The 17,601-nt window shown below is 36.3% G+C and overlaps 2 protein-coding genes across 4 annotated transcripts in view; one reads left to right on the top strand and one right to left on the bottom strand.

The window, feature by feature from the left end:
* Positions 1-17,601, bottom strand: part of NFIA (nuclear factor I A) — a 327,174-nt gene that overhangs the window by 127,649 nt on the left and 181,924 nt on the right. For all 3 annotated transcript variants that reach the window (XM_063298036.1, XM_063298033.1, XM_063298032.1), the window contains exon 3: positions 11,505-11,570. In XM_063298036.1, the coding sequence (XP_063154106.1) occupies positions 11,505-11,570 (66 nt within the window). The remainder of the gene's footprint in view (positions 1-11,504; positions 11,571-17,601) is intronic.
* TM2D1 (TM2 domain containing 1) overlaps positions 1-17,601 on the top strand; it is a 310,656-nt gene that overhangs the window by 213,148 nt on the left and 79,907 nt on the right. The gene's annotated exons all lie outside the window — the stretch shown is intronic.

Below are 17,601 nucleotides of genomic sequence, written 5' to 3'. Positions count from 1 at the left end.
AGATGGAATGATCACGGAATTGCTATTTTGCTGGGATCAAACCTCAACCCATTTCTTCCTATTTGGACCCAACAGCTTCCAGGCATCAAGTGAAGACTTTCAAACATTTCCTGCTTGGCCAGAGTTGGACGTCTCTCTAATTTCTACCTAATTTTTAAAAAAATTTTGCACTAAAAATATAAAACTTGCAATGTGATGGAGCCTTTGTACAATCTTACCTTTGTTTAGTAAAAACAATTAAAACATTAAGTTAAAAAAAAAGGTACAATATCTTGTACACATCTATTCAGAAATCAGATCCATTATTTCCAGTTGACATTATTCCAGGTGTGTACATGAAATATTATCCCTATACCAATAAATGTGTATAGGTAACAATACCTGCAAAAATACAATTATTTGGTAACAATATGAATGAATCAATGATTGAATGAAGAGCAGGAAGGTATTGCTGAGCACAACTGTCATTACCAAGTAGAAGATATTGATGAAATAGTGAGATCAGCAATTTGAATGGTATTATTTAGATGTATCTACCTATGTGGTCGCTTAGAGTTGACACCAACTTAATGGCACATAATATTTAGATATAATATTTAGATATAGAAATGCAGTATTTGGGGGAAAAAAATCCCCTTTCACTTCATGCAACAATTGGTACCATGTTTGTTGGATTTAACTGCCACAAGTGGAAGGACTGATTTTCTGAAGCATCACTTGGCTCTTTAAGCAATTGTGCAGCATCATTACATGTACCCACCTAAAAGGTACAAAACTAATTTTGTATTTTAAGCTGGCTTTTGCGGGGGTAAAACAATGTTCTGAAGGTAAATCTCTCCATTTTGCACATCATAACTATAGCGCAGGAATATGCTCAACATTAATCAATGCTAGATAGTAAACCATCAACACAGTCTTCATGCTCCATTATTACAAGCTTTGTTTGTTACTGAGTTCTTATGTGTTTTAGATCTAACTAGATGACCCTAGCATCTGTCTAAATGGGATTGAGTGAAAACGAAAGGATTGCGTACTTGCATTCCTGAATATTTTAATTCTTCATTTTTAGCAGTTGTTGACATTTGCTATGTCATTAATATTTAACTTTCAAAAATCTTTAGTATTACAACAGTAAGGTGCTAAAGCCATTTAAACAGTCACATAATGAGATATGCACAAATTCTCAACAGGTACTGTATATAATAAATGTGGGTAGCAATTCCTAGGGTTTTTCAGGATGGTCTTGCTTATCACCAAAACCACACATCACCTCCTCCTCTATGCCCCAATGTACCATGATTAAGAAGTGCTTCCTCAAGTGAAGCAAAACTCCCTTTAAACATGGCAAATTCTACTGTAAAACCCAAATCAGAAACCCAAGAAAAATGGATCCGTAAATCATCATTGAGGAACAACTTGATCTGGCCACCATAATCAACCTAAGCATTTTGCCCCAAAAGATTAGCCTGAGATGGATGGACTACTCTATTGTTTCAAATTTCATGCACTTTCATGGTACTAGTTGTGAATTGTTACTGCAGATGTGTTCTGATAGAGGAATGTAAAAACCACCTTTGGATTTTTCATTCTCTCATGAAACAAGTACAGGTAGTCCTCGCTTAACTACCACAATTGGGACAGGAATTTTGGTTACTAAGTGAAGCAGTCATTAAGAGAATCTGACCCGATTTTATGACCTTTTTGGCAGCGGCTGGTATCAAATCACCGTGGTCATTAAGTGAACCATGGTTGTTAAGTGTATCACTGGTTCCCAATTGATTTTACTTGCCAGAAGCCAACCAGGAAGGTCTAAAATGGCAATCATGTGACCACAGGATCCTGTGTTGGTCATAAATGCAAACTGGTTGTCAAGCGCCCAAATTGCGATAATGTGACTATGGGGACGCTGCAATGATTGTAAATGTGAGAACTGGTCATAAGTCAGTTTTTTCAGCACCACTGTAAGTCCGAACCATCACTAAACAAATGGTTGTTAAGCAATAACTCCCTGTACAAGTTGAGAACAATGGAAGTAGCAGGGACAGCTTTACTTTCAGAAATATTTGGAAGATCTTTAGATTCCACATCTCTAAGCACCCTACTTGTGTCTTGTGGCAACAACATTTGAAATCTGTTCAAGCAATAGCCAGTTTGGTCTAGCTGTTAAGGTGCTGGACTAGAAATGTGAGGTTTCAGCCCACGTCTGACTCCGAAAACGAAACTTATGGAGTGATATGAGTAGCATGAATATCTCTATAAAATGAGTAAAACAATAGAAAATGTGTCAGGATCTCATCCTTCCCCTTCCCCACAAGAGCAGATCTGGTCTCTCACAGGGATATTATGAAATTTTCCCTCAAAGGTGGTAAAATATTAAAGAGAGCCAGCATAAACACCTTATACTGCCTCAAGCAATTAGATACCTGACCAGTTGGAAATTTTTTTTAAAAACCTTCAAGGGAATCTGCTAACTCACAAATCCTGTTGATACAATCTGAAGTTCCTTGTCTAATAATGTGTTTCAGTCTTTTGAACCCCATAAATAATAAGGCATTAAAAGAAAATCAAAGTAATGCCAGTTAGACTGAAAATCCTCCAAGTGAAAAGGTGCTATACAGTATACTACAACAGCCTCCAGTATGACAACATAGATATGCAAATACATCCACACATTAAAAAACAGCAGTAACAGAGAAAACACGTGCAAGGAGTGCAACCTGTTCCAGAAGATCTGGGTGCGATACTGTGTAACAAACTAGTAATTCCACTGGATATTCTACACAATAAAGCCTTTTCTGCAATAAATTTCTTCGTGAAAGGTAGCCAATATTTAACCATCATGGAATATTATCAGAATAGAAATAGATAACCGTAGCTATCCGTAGATAACCGTGGTACGGTACTACGGTAGATAACCGTAGTCTAGGATTAAAGGTCCTTACTAGATGGAGTTTCAGATCCCCTCAAGAAATAAACCAAGCAGCCCACCATACCGTCAATAGCCTCACCAGGCCCTTTCCACTGTGCCACATCCTGGCTTCCTCTTGCTGAAATGACAAGGTATTGTGCAAATGGAAATTCTGTTTAACACTCCCTTTCATACACAAACACACAGACATTTTCTCATTAATTAATCTACTCCTGTTCATTCCTCAACACAAGAAGCAGGGGCATTGGGGAAGGGGAATAAAAAATGACAAGATGGTAGCCATAGCTGTGTGTTCACCATCTTGACTTTTTTGACCCCTTCCTCACAGACACCCCTGATAGGGTCAGAGGATGAAGAAGAAGCTGTAACAGATACTTTTGTTGTTGTTGTTTTGAATGCTAGAAGAGTGATAATGTATGTTCATTCCATCCTGTTTGCTGCAACCAGAGAGGAAGACATGCAAAGACACAGACTCCTTTTCCTTTTCTTTCTCATTTGTAGGTACCACTGAGCAATGTTGTCAAACCCAACGCATTTGTTTCATATTTCAGTACTTTATATGGGTCTTGCTTGATTGAGTCCTTTCCCTTTTTTATTAGTATATTTTGCTGTGGAGGTTAATGGTTAACAACTGTGAAATACATAGTCCTTTATCAACTGGCAAGTCTTGAAATTTATAGAGGTCACTGATGAGGCAGCCTCCACACTTGGCCTTAATAGTGTCTTGAGAATTGACCGTGAATTGGATTGACCTTTATCTTGGGTTGACAGTCAACTATGTTCCATATCTACAACAGGGGATTCACAGCACAATGGCAATGATACTAACATCTGGGTAAGGTTGAAATCTTATATGCATTTTATTGGGTATAAGTGAAATTGAGCTCAATTAAATACATTTCTGATTAGATATGCACAAAATGGCACTGTAAAACCATGGTTCTATATTTGCATACACCACAGCCTCATTGGTACCAAAGAGACACACATCTCAAAAAGCCTGCATCTGTACTATATATAAATGGTACTGTAAGGGAGTGCTATTGAGATGCTATGATCTAGATGTTTTTGGTAAATAAGATTACATTTTTCTGAATTCAATAAGAAAACTCACATACATAATTTATACTCGTATATTTCCAAAAGGAAATTAACTCACAGAACAGAGCTATGCATGCTTCAAGAACGATGTAGAAGAAATGCTTTGGACCTCCTGAAAGCACAGCTCCTCTCTGCTAGTCATCAAGTCAGCCCAAAGGGCAACTTTGGTGTGAGCATGAAATATATTGTGGATGTTTTAAGGAACTGAATTAATGTTACCTAACTTAAATGGAGCCATGTATTCTTTTTTTCCAGGCTCACGGGTTGCTTTAATAAAGAGCAGAAAGCTGTTGTGCTTGTATGAGTTCCAAAACACTTTTTCTGAATGTAATACATACAGTAAATAATGTGTATTATTTCCATGAAGAGCACTCCCGTGATAAGTAGTTGTGACAGTATACATCGGTGGGCAATGACTTTTAATTCTAAACTTGACTTGGATCAGAAGCAGTTTATAAGATGCAAGAATTCAGTCTTCATAGATTTTAATGGAATAAATGTTATGTTCAATGTTCCAGTTTATTCTTATCAAGCATGTTTATCTCATCATTTATATCTTGAATTTCATCATTTCACCATGAGAAGCCACATGAGGCCAAGAGAAATCCAACTAGGGGTGGATTGTGGAAAAATCATACAACTCTTTCTACAATTGTAAGACATAAATTACATCATTAATGTTGTAGCTGTACATGCTTACTAGACATTTGCTTTATATGTTCCATCCAGATTATTCATTCAGATCCTTATTGTTCACTAATGCAATGGAAGCTTTTTCTTAAGCTTTGGATAACACTGGGAAGAGATAATCATGTTGAAGATTAATTATAGATATGAGGGGCAGGATAAAATAAAAATAAGAGTTATTCTATGCTACGCTCTGGCTGTGTTCATGTAATATGCTTAACTGGTCAAAGGGAACTATTGTATTATGTGAATATGAAAGCCCAGTCAACAACAGCCCAAAACAACCTGGGGGAGGATAACCCTTTCTCCTACTGCTGAGACAGAAACAAAAACCCAGAGCAGCCCCACAAAAACAGACTGGGTCTATAAATTCTATTTCTTTTTTATTTTTCACACACAGTCTAAAGGTTGGGGGTTAAAAATGAGAATAAAGGATGGGACGGGTAAGCCACCCTTCGTTATATTTGCAAGGGTGCCAATTCTACCTGCTGCCGAAGGATGATGTGTTTCCCATGGGAGAGAGTCTGGATTAGTTGTGCTAAGCATACAAAAACACTTAGAAAAATATGTAGCTTGGCACTAAGAAACCATGATGATGTCTCATTAAGCCAATCTACACAAAAATGTCTTCTCTCTCTGACTGGAAACAGGAGACCACTTCTGTGTGTATTACCAACATACATGCCTCTTTCTGTCTGCAATCTTTTAGACAATTTGAATGTCAATTAAATCGTTATTCAGAGAATATGGATTCATTCTGGAAACACAGTGAAACAGTTGTGTATTTGTTCACAGTTTTTCAGTTCAATGCATTGTGTTATAAGGCTAGTTCTTATTAAGTCTTCTCTAGTATTACACACTGAATATTTTGATAGGACCACTACACCATGTAATCAAGCTTCATTAAGATGCTCTGTTCATATTCAATGGGAAATCATTAATTTTCCTTAATAAGAATGTGTTTCTCCCTTCCAAATCACTTCTTGATTTGATTGTGGTTTATTTGAAGTCATTCCAATTAGAATAAAACAAAGTCACATAAGTCCAAATTTATTTATTATTTAATTAAATTTATGTCACCGCCCATCTCCCCCCAACAGGGGACTCTGGGCAGTTTACAATAAAATAATAATAAAAACATATCCACCTAAGTTATAGTTAAAAATGTAAGTAGGAAAATAAATATAAAATCCAGGCAGAGATGGAACCATCTCTGGATGGAGAAAACATTGTGGAATCACCCCAGAGTGAAGCTTTTGGTCTTCTCTCATGTACGGAAAGTAAAAAGAGAGTGCCTTGCCTAATGTTTGTATCAACACATTTTTATTGGAAAGTTACTAGGCCATACTTTGAACATGACTTGAAAGAAGTGCTACAGACCCTGCCTATAAATATAGCACTGCTCTGCTATTCATTAAAAGCAGCCCCCTGCCTTTTTTCAAGCTTCCATGTGAGCCTACAGAAAAAAAGTAACTGCTTTAACCCTGAGTCCTAAGGTAGCTGCAATTTTTTTTCAGTCTCACACAGAAGGGTGAAAAAAGAGGGCTGCTTTAATACTAGCAGAGAAGCATTGTGCTAGCACTCACATGAGCTTGGAAGCACTTCTTTCAAATCATTTTGGAAATATGTGCAGGCCTAGAAGCTATGAGAGTTACATCAGACCTTGGTTGGTTGGTTATTAAATCCTGTTTTGAACCGTAATTCGGTGTCAGGTAAAGCAGACCTTCCTGTCTGCCTACTCATCTCCCTAAGTTTAAAAGTATGAAGTCTGTCTTTCGACTTCTTTCTTCCAAAGTCAGATAATGTCCTTCATTTATACTCCTGGAACTGTAATTTAAATGATACTATAAACCAAGCTGCCATTTTTTCAGTATGGTGATAAATACGGTAACTGCTGGTAGATTCTTTAATTCTTTCAGAAGCAGGGGCACTAAAATTGGATACTTTAAGAATGTTAGATGACACTGAACATGATGTAACTGTCCTAATGGTCAGGAATCACGCTGAGACGAGGAATAGGTCTCTAGTGTTTATTGCTGCTACATAAGACAGAAAATCCTAACAAACTGAAGAAGTGTGGGAAAAACCCAGACAGATAAACCCCAAAAGTTAAGGCGGGTCTGATCTGTGTCTCTTTGAATGACTGCTCAATTTCTCGCTACCACGCATGCATTTTCCCCCCTGGATAGAGGCCCCCTCCTGCTCGCCATCAGTACTCGTGACATCAACTATATTATCATTTCAACATGCATTGAATGAGTTATAGCAAAGCTGTATGTGGCTGGGTTCTGTGTGACAAGAAAGTGATTTTCTGATTTCATAGAAGTCTTTTGAGTTGGTAATTTATGTTTGACAATGGAAGGGGGAAAAGACAGTTATGTACAGGAATGACATTTTTGTATATTTAGGGCTAATTTACACATGGCACGCACAGTTCAATGTGATTCTATCTTTATATGTGAATCAAAAATAGCAATGGCAGAGAAAGAGATAAATAATGTGTCCCATCTGAATTATTTTCTAGCCATAATCTCTTCCCCCTTGTTTCTCAACAGGCAGAAGAGAATTTCTGAAGGGAATTTTTAGAAGGGAAAAAAAAAGTTTTGAGGGGAAAGGGTTATAGCAACTTATGTAACTTATTCCTAGTAATGCTATTCCATTGCTCTTACTACATTCTGGAGGATAACAAAATCACATCAGTGGCATCCCATGTGACCCACAGTTTGGCCCCTGGTCATGTTTGAGAAAGGAAGATAATATTTTAACAAGTGTATCCAGAAGCAGAACAAACATGCACATGCACACAACTTTTATAATCCTTATGCAAAAGCTCCTCAAACATTAAAATGGGTTACAGTCACATCTGGTACAACAAACTGAAAAATAATACAATTCTGCTTAGCTTTGTGCAACTCTTAGGGCTAAGAGTTATATAGCATATTTGTATAAATATGTGGAGCAATGTGATTGATAAAAGAAAAAAAGTAATGCAAAAGAATGGCAGAAATGACTTGTCCAACACATGTAGAAGATTTCAGTTTCTGGGAAATTTTGTGGGAGTTAATAAACTTCCATTCATTTTCTAGCTACAGCTTGTCATTGTTCAACCATTGTTACTTTTACTCAGGAATGCCTAAAAACTAAGTATCCCAAGACTCTGGGCATAATATAGTTCCTCTGGGCTTGGTTAAGTGTCCTGTGTGAACCCAGCAGTTGTGGTTTGTAAACCATGGTTTATCATCTCATATATGACCCAGTCTAATTGTGATATGATCAACAAACCATGATTACACTATGGATCAATGTGTGCGAACCAAGTCTATCAGGGTTTCCATAAAAAAATTAATGTCACAGTTCTAAGCAATTTCCTGGGAGTAAGTTTCACTGAACACAACAGAATCTATGACCAATTGAACTTGAGTAAGTTTGGGTTTTAAACAAGGGGCAAGTTTTACTGTTTTTTTTCCAATGTCCAATCCCAACAATAAAAATCTTGGTCACAATCTAGCCTTTCAGATTTCCAGCTTTTTCAAACAATTAGTCATTTTGGTTGGAAATTAACTAGAAATTGTGCCAGCAAAAGTTTTCCAGTTATTCTGCACATGACCATTGTTTCAGAGCAAGAACTGACAAAAAGCTAATAGCTCTCACTCGTGAAGTAATTTAGAAAGGGTGATATATAAAAAACTTCCATTCACAGCAATGCAGTGAATGTCAACACCTTTTAAAATTGCTACTTAAATTAGCAACCTTTCTACTTGTTTTCTTCTTTACTGATACACTGTGTTCTGAGCAAAGGCAAACGAATGCTAGATATGGTTTCATTTATTCCATCCTCAGTTTTATTCTTATTATTACTGTGATAGGTTAGATTTAGTGTCACTGTTTCAAGGTAATGCAATCAATTACATGGTCAGTGAGGATCCAAGTTACAGTCTCCCCACATTATCCAAATCTGTAACCACTCTTCGACATTGGCTCTAAATTTTGACTACAAGTCTTCTCTTGATCTCTCAGTTAACAAAGGGTCATGTATTAGTGGGAGATTTGTCCTGAACTGAAAAACTAGCATGGACAGAGAGTTTTTTTAACCTTTCCTCACCAAAACAACCCTCTCTATGGCTCCTATCAGTATTTCTTAGAAATTATCATGTACTTTAAATTATAACTCTAAGTATACTTAATGAAAACAAGTCAGCTTCAAGGATTTGGCCTCTTTTCCCTAACTGTAAATAACATTAACAGTTTAGGGTCTGGGTGACCTTCTAAAATGAGTTAATCTAAAAAAAAAACTTCTAGAGTTACACCTCTTTATGATTATTCTAAAAAGGACACATTCAAGCCTTTTTCTAGAAAGGACTAGCCATTCAAGAGGTGGCTAGTCTTGTTCCTTTAAATTAAAAAAAATTCTGTGTAGAAATTATTCCTACACACTATACCTCTTTATCTCCTTTCTTTCTATTTGTGCACACCTTTTCCAGGCTGCTACTCCACTTCTTCTATCTAACATTTGAGGGATGGAGGCATCATCTTTTCCATTTTTGTAAAACTAGATCCAGGTTAAGCTATTCAATGTCTATAGTGCTTGTTTTAAAAAGCACCATCCATCCAAAGTTAAACGTACTTTAAACAACACTGATACCAGTTTACATTCTACCGAAATACATTTCATGCTGCTGATTTAGACCTGCTTAGAGTCACTTTTGTTTTTAGACCTGCTTAGCTACTTTTGTTTTTTCAAATATTCTTTTGAATCATGAACTTAACCAGTATGCCCAACCTTATCTTTATAGATAAATAAGTCAATTATTGAGTACTTATATCACATTAACAAGCTAAGGTGATTATCAAATTAACGCAAGGGTTCTGTGAACAACTGTAAGAGATTGTTTGATACTTTTTACTATTAAGGAAGAACAAGGTACCTTTCATTTTTGAAGACCCAATTAAGGTATGCTTTGGAATTACCAAGCTGTTTGATTTGAATATTGAAGATATTTAGACAAAACCTATTTTTTAATGAGCAATTAATTCAGCAAACACTGGAGAACAGCTGGGCTAATGAATACTGTCCCTTTTTCAAGTGTATATGTAAATATAATCAATTACTCGAAAAAGGTGTAAATTTTTTATTAAAAGCCATGTATTATCAACATTTTACTGCCAAATCATAACTCTTAAGACTGTTGGTGGACTTAATGTCTTTTTATGTTTCATTTAACTTTGTTTCTTACTTATTCCAACATCACTAAAATGGAAGAAATTAATCTGATAACAGTAAGAAAACTATAGCTGAGAAGTTAAATGACATGCTTCTAGACCAAGTATTAAAGACTGTAATTTCATAATTGTCTTTTCTTTTGGCAAGAAATGAGAATTCTAAGGCCACGTTTTCCTTTCAATTTTTTTTACACGTTATATGGTGTTCTTGTGCTTTTAATACCATGAGGCATGTCCCTGCAAATGCTGACAAAGCGTGTCACTGATGAGGACTCCAGTGCTTTGTGCTGCTGAAGGTACTCATCTCCCCAAATAGTCTACGCTTCAGCAGACAAGGTGCATACTGCTGAATCTACTCCTCATTAAGAACTGATGTAGATCTGCTCAGTAAGAATGACTCCACTCCAAATGGTACTCTGAATTCCTGTGTCCACCACCACCTTGCAGCCTTCACTTCCAGACAGAATATAAGCATAACCCAGGCTGACTAGGAAAGCTCTTATCAAGTGCAATCACCTACTTGAATCACACAGTGATAAAACAAACTTCATTACAGATTTTCCCAAAGACAGACCTCCTCCTAGACAATGAATCGCAGGGCAGTGGCCTTTATCTGCCTGAACCGGATCAGCCAGAATTCTATAATGCTCAGAACTCAGCCCTATGGGAATTGCATTCCCTCTTGGTGAGTCCCACAGAGGCTTACATTTTGTAGCTTTATTCTGGGATGGTAGTCTAGAAATCCTTTTTTCTTTCCTTCTGAAGACTTTTCTTCCTCAACTAGAATGTCTAGGAATGAGTTTAGGAATTTTATGTAGTATTTTCAACTTTTAATATGAATACTCGTGTAATAATTTTTTTTCAGTCTTCATAATCCTGCCTAGCTTGCATCCCTTTGGAACACCCTCCCCCCAGAGGTCAAACAGGCCCCCTTGCTCCTGGACTTCCGAAAAAGACTAAAGACCTGGTTTTGCCAGCAGGCTTGGAATGGGAGGGGGAATAGTTATACCTGGGGATGGCTAGCACCCTAAGTGATTTTGAGGGGCCTGTTACACTCACGGACTGATTAAATCTTTTGCCACTTAGATTTTATTATATTTTTATTTTATTGTATTGTTGTATTGAAATGGTTTTAAATTTTAATTGCATTTTATTGTAAACTGCCCAGAGTCCCCCATGAGGTGGAAATGGGTGGTGAATAAATTTATAAATAAATAAATAAATAAAATAAAATAAAATAAGGGGAACCATGATGTTGTTCTCCAGTACTTGCCTTGAATCCGCAAGCAAATTTTCCTGGTCTTTTTCGCTATCCTTTCAGTTCTTCCTCTTTTCTCAAGGAAAAAGAAAGTGTTAAGAGTATGCAATGTGTACCCAGAAACAACGTGCTTTTCCATTTTCCTTGTCTGCAGCTTCAAATAACAGCCTGCTCAGAACTACCCAGGCCTTGCTTCAAGGAAAACGGACATACTTAATATACCTAAGGCATATCCTGCGGTCTGTGGTTGAAATTCACACACACACACACACAAAAAGACTCAGTTGACTTAAGCTTAGCAAAACTCACCATTTTCAGGCTGGTCCTTAATATCAGCTTCACTTGGCTGGCTGGGACTTTCTGACTGACTTGAATCTAAAAGACATAAATATGGTCCAAAATTATAGGAACTGATTAAGGAAAAGTAGCAGATTTTACAGTTTGAGGCACTTTTAATAGGGGAAAAAAAACCCCACAGGAAGCAAGGTAGCAGTTTTTTTGTTGATGACTACAGCATTTTTTTAAAATCTGAAGCCAAAATTCATCATACAACATTTCAAAGCCTATATATTGTCAGTGAAGACTTTGGCTTTGTACTCCAATGATGTCTTAATAAATATAAAACATTTCTAATATTCTAATGCTATCAGAATTGTTTAATGTGCTCACTGCTTACTATTGAAACATTAACTTTTTCATATTTATATTATTTACCTCTGTCTCTATAAAAATACAGAGTAAGCTATTTTAATTTGCAGATTCTTAGTGAATTTTAGCCTGAAAAAGAAGTTACAGAGATTGAATTAGGGTGTTATTTTTTTTTCTCTGTCCTAGAAGCAGGGAAATCAGTTATTTTAAAAATGTAGCTAATAGCTACTTTTCCCTTTTTTTACTCAAAAGTAATCCCAGTAAATATGAGCTTGATTCAGACCAATAAAGGGGGGGGGGGAACCACTTTTCCAGATTAAGTCTCACTACCTGCCTCTTGCTTTGCCAAAGAGCGACCATCTAAACAAATAGATGACTTCTGGATAATGTAGAATACATGTATATCCAACCCACAATGCAATTTGGGACCTACTGGGGGACAAAGAGATACAGCTCCATATTCCCTGTTCCCTTGCACTTATTTTTTAATAATGATCAAATAGTTACTTATTATTTTATTGTACAGTTTTATAGTCCACCCAGATCAGGAGAGCCTGGGCAGATTATGACACAGTAACACATTTAAAAACAACAGTCATATAGCAACCCTCCCCCAAGATGAATACCAATATTTAACTAGGATTGCAGACTTGGTGAAATAAAACTGTGCTCAATGACCTTCTAAATAACATAAAGGAGAGTGCTTTACAATCCACCCAGAGTCACTGGGAGTCAGGCAGCATATTAATTTAATAAATTATCATCATCATCATCATCATCATCATCATCATCAAAGTGTGGGGGAAGGGCCTTCAGAAAGGGCCCGTTGTCTCTCCATGTCCCTGTAATTTCAGACAAAGGAAAAACTTGAGCAGACCTTCCCAAGATGTCACTGGAGAGATTAAATTCTATCAAGGTTGTGTTTGATGTAATCTAATGCTATCAGTTGTGCCCTTTTCTGGATCAGGAGGCTCTTCAGAGAGTCATTCATGCCCTCATGGCTCAATTATTGCAATCTGCTTTACATGGGCCTGTCCTTGAAGACCATTTGAAAGCTTCAACTGGCTCAGAATGCAGCAGTGTGGGCAGTGATGGGCATGCTTCAGTATGTCCATATGACACCACCGCTTTGAGAGCTGTACAAGTTGCTAGTTTGCTTCCAGATGCAATTCAAGATGCTGGTTACGAGTTACAAAGCCCCACATGACAGTTATTTGAGGGACTGCCTATCTCCCATGGTGTCTGCCTGGTCAATTTAAGCCAACAGGACTGGTGCACTCCTGGTTCCTTTGATCAAACAATACCATCTATCAGGATCCAGGAAGCATGTCTCCTCTGTTTCAGTGCCAGCCCTCTGGAATGAGGTTTCATTTGAGAGCAGGATGGTTCCTTCCCTGCTGGCATTCCACAATGCCATAAAGACCTGTCTGTTCTCTCAGGCTTTGGGCTAGGGTGGCTGAAGTCCCCCACTTGATGCTGTGGGGTGTTCGGGTTGTTTCTGGGTTCACCATCTTGTTCTTTTTCTTCTTTTCTAGTTTGGTTTTCATTTTGTTTCTTCTTATCACGTTTATTCTATTCTGTTGTGTATTGTGAGCCACCCAGACTTACTTTGGAATTGGGCAACAATGAATGAATGAATGAATGAATGAATGAATGAATAAAATACTTAATTGTTCCATGAATTTAATACACTGTTTATAAAACTTAATGGTTTGTATGAGCTTGCTTACGATGGCATATTTTATCACTGTCTGGAATAAGATATTTTAAAAGAAACTAAAGAGCTGGTATTACATTCAGCCTATATTGATATTGATATTTGGTCTTGGCTTTAATGATTGCCAAAAATCCTCTTTTCAAAAAGATAAATTGAAGGAAAGAGTAGCAGGATCTTCAGTCCCTTTGACAATGTTCAGGGTGTGTGTGTGTGTGTGTGTGTACACACACACTCTCTCTCCTTAGAATGGTGTTCCACAAAACATAGCTTAAGAAACATTTTTCTACTACATTTGCATCTTAAAAGATAATGACAATAACAAGTTCTCTGGATTCTGAGGTTTTCCACCATGCAATGCATTTTTCTTAGAACAGTCTAATTCCTGTGTTTATAGCAAGAGAAAGGGTTTTTTTTTTTTTCATATTAGGAATGCCCAGATTTAAAGTCTGACTTCTGATACCATATCATGGAAGGCTTACCGGATACAGTAGTCAGAAAGTTAAACAAGAACTTCATTGTCTCTCTTAAATAAGAATAGAATTGCAAGAGGAAATGCCTGGTTTTACATGGATCGAAGTCATACAAAGACTGCATGTTATCTTTAGCATGTCATTTTTTTTTCAGATCTTTCAGCTGCTTTTGATCACACTGACCACAGTATGCAGATGACACCCAGCTCTCTCTCTCAAATCTCAACTAGGTGAGATAACACTGGGAAAGGGAAATGAACTGGATGAGAGCCAGTGAAAAGCATCTAATCTTGACAAGATGGGAACAAGGTGGGTAATTCCCAAGTACAGAAAGTGAACAAACTGATCTGGAAGGGATTGCATTTTCCTGATGGAGCTCAAGGAGTATTCCTATATCCCGCTTATCAGTAAAAACCAGCTTCATCCTTTCCCAGACCAGGATGGCATAGCCCAATAATCCATTACTTTGAATCTCTTCCTCTATATTGCTGTTCTGAAGTTAATACAGAAGCTTCAGACAACCCAACAAAGCTTGAAAAATATTATATTTATTTTCTGTTATCTGTACTGGCTATTTATTCACTTTTGAACGTATTATTTTATTTTTGACTAATAAGACCAAAAATGCTTTGGTGCCAGAATATTTATCCTGGTATATACTAATCTGGCCTTTAAGATCCTTGGAAGGAGCCCTGCTTGTGGTGCTGTTTTTGGAAGCAGTAATTCAAGTTAGTTGTGAAGCCCTTGCTATAGAATTTCCTGCCTTTGGAGATGCATTCAAGCACCTATAGTACTGTGATTGTTCAATTGCATCTCTTTGCCTATGCCTTTGACTTTTCTTGTTTAATATTTTGCTGCCTGTTGTTGCATACTGTTTTGCAGTATTTTTTCAGTTTTTTGTCATTCTATATTTTAATTGTGACTGCTCTGTAGCAGTTATCATAATAACCAGCTATGATGAAGTTTTTTTCTTTATTTAAAACTAAGTGAAGGGAACTCAAACAGGATTAAGAGTTACTCATGGGGACTTTTTTGCTATGTTATAGCCCTGAATGAGACGGTTGACATGCACATTCCAATCTATATTGGAAACAAACAAACAAGCTTGTTTGATGCTATGAAAATTTCAGGCATGGTTTCCTGATTCTGGATTTTGTCCACAGTGGGAGATAAAAGGTTAAAGCCCTTATATTCTATGATAGGATTCTTATCTAGTTCTGGTTACCCCAAATTTCTTTGAATAAGAACAAAAATAGGTACATTTGCATGCTTCATACTAAGGGTAATATTTTGTTTTGTTTTGCTCTAAGTCCAGTCCAATCCTGTAACCAAATCAATTAATGGCTATCTTACTTGGTTCCTTTTCACATTATTTAATCACTGTTGAATTACAACTAAAATAATGGTAAAATGTACTGAAGCAGTAAATTTAAAAATAGGAAATAAGGAAATTAGGAAGTTTTTGTGGGCTTCTTGGGAGAGGAGGAGAAAGTTCAATAATTCAGTATGAACTCTTTTCTAAAATTTATCCTAGTTTAACTTAAAAATTTGATTCAGATTTGCTATGTTAAAAAATATTGGCTAGTTTAAAAAAAGAAACTAGAACTTTCTTTTTCTGAAACTGTAACAAAGAGAAGATATCTGAAGTTACCACCATTTTCATTACAACAACTACTATGCTGATCTTATAGAAATGATGGCTCTCAACTATGGAAGCCCAAGTATTTCAAAACACAATTCTGCTTCCTTAATATTTTTCAGATAGTGAATTACAAATACTTGATTATTAGAAGTTATTGGAAAAGAAATGGTGCAATGGGTCTCAAGAGCCTAAGGATGGAATCAGTATCATAAGTACTATAAAGAACTCTCTTCCTCCATGCCATCCTTAAAATCTGTCATTGTGAGCCACCTTTAGGATGGGGAGGTAAGCAAGAATTGCATCCAGAGACGTCGGAGGGGGAGAATGGTACCTATTAGCATGCTACCTGATAGCAGGAGACACTCACACATTCCATATACATTAGCATACCACCAATGATCTCATCCAGTGGGCTTATATTGGCTTCCTCCATTCTTCCTTGACAACAGGAAGGGTGGCAATAGCCACCACTGAAATTTGCTCTATAGGATACCACAATTGCCAGGAGCAGATTTGGGGTGGGAGGGGGGTGGGCTGCTGAAGAAAGATGAGAAAAAAAGACCACCAAGCTAATGGAAATTGGACCACTTTGTTCCACTCTTTCCACCTGCACAGTATAACAGATTTATTGATAAAATGGCTATAATTTCCATTATCCCTAAAATACAGGTCAGAATCCAGAATATCCCCATATATTACAAATCATATCTTGCATTTTCTACTCTCTGTATACATGTAACATATATGCAGTTAAAAAAAGGTGAATATATATAACCAATAAAAGTAAAAAAATGTTTCAGATGCATTTTGATAAAATTACCACTTACAGATTTAGATCAAATGTACATTTAATTTTCTACTCTATAAAGAAAGAAAGAAAAACAAGTGAAAGCTACATTCTACCATTTACAAAAATTAAAGCTACTGGAAATATACATAATAATTATTATTAATACATAATAATAAGTATTACATATCAATCACTTTCACCATTTAGCAAATGGTGATAAAAATATAAATAACTACAAAATTATTGAAAAGCAGGGTAAGCATGATGCAATTAAATTAAAAAATATTTGTATTTCATTAATTTCAATGAAAGAAAGTTAAACACATGACTGGCCACTGAAAAGGAATTTAAAAATGGATTGTGCCCAACATAATTTACTACAGATGGAGCTAGAGGCATTATAGTGAAGAATAACGATTTGAGTTACAGGCATATTTTTATACAGAAATCTAGTCTTAGCAACATTTGATGGTGGACTCTAGCAGAACTTAAACATTTTGAAGGCTGAAATTCCACATATATTGTGGAACAAATTAGTTAGAGGTATACATGTTTCCTTGGAGTTGTATTCTGAGATCACTAGTGAGTTGACTAGCAGCAATATATAACCCCCGGAAAAATTATTGTTTCTGATTAAAACATTTTCTATGATTAAAAAAAGAATAGAGAAAATGAGAGATGTGTCAAACACTTTTTTCTTTTGATGAAACATTTCAGATTTTCTGAAACTAACTAGCCTTTAGACAGAATTTCTTGACTTTCACAGGCACAGTGATGTTATATCAAAATCCTAAATTTGTTCTTGAAACTTCAGTCTTTAAAAACCAGAGAAACATGAAGCCTCCTGACCTTTTTCCTGAAAGAATTTTACTCATTATTTTGCTACAAATGATTTGGATATAGGAACCTATAACCTTTAGAAGTCTGCTTTTAAAGATAAATCCCCTTACATTTAAAACTGGGAATAAGCCTGTGAAGTTAATATAAATTAATATAGACCTTATAATGCTGGCAGTCCTATCTATTGTCTTAACGTTTAAATGGTTGTTTGATATTTTTGGTTTATTTCTTATTGCTGTGGATCACCCTGAGAATATTTGTACTGATGGATGGTTGATAAATTGACTGAATACAAATAT

Source organism: Candoia aspera, chromosome 3, assembly GCF_035149785.1.
Source record: "Candoia aspera isolate rCanAsp1 chromosome 3, rCanAsp1.hap2, whole genome shotgun sequence".
Taxonomy (NCBI): Eukaryota; Metazoa; Chordata; class Lepidosauria; order Squamata; family Boidae; genus Candoia; species Candoia aspera.
This window is presented reverse-complemented; position numbering and strand designations above follow the sequence as displayed.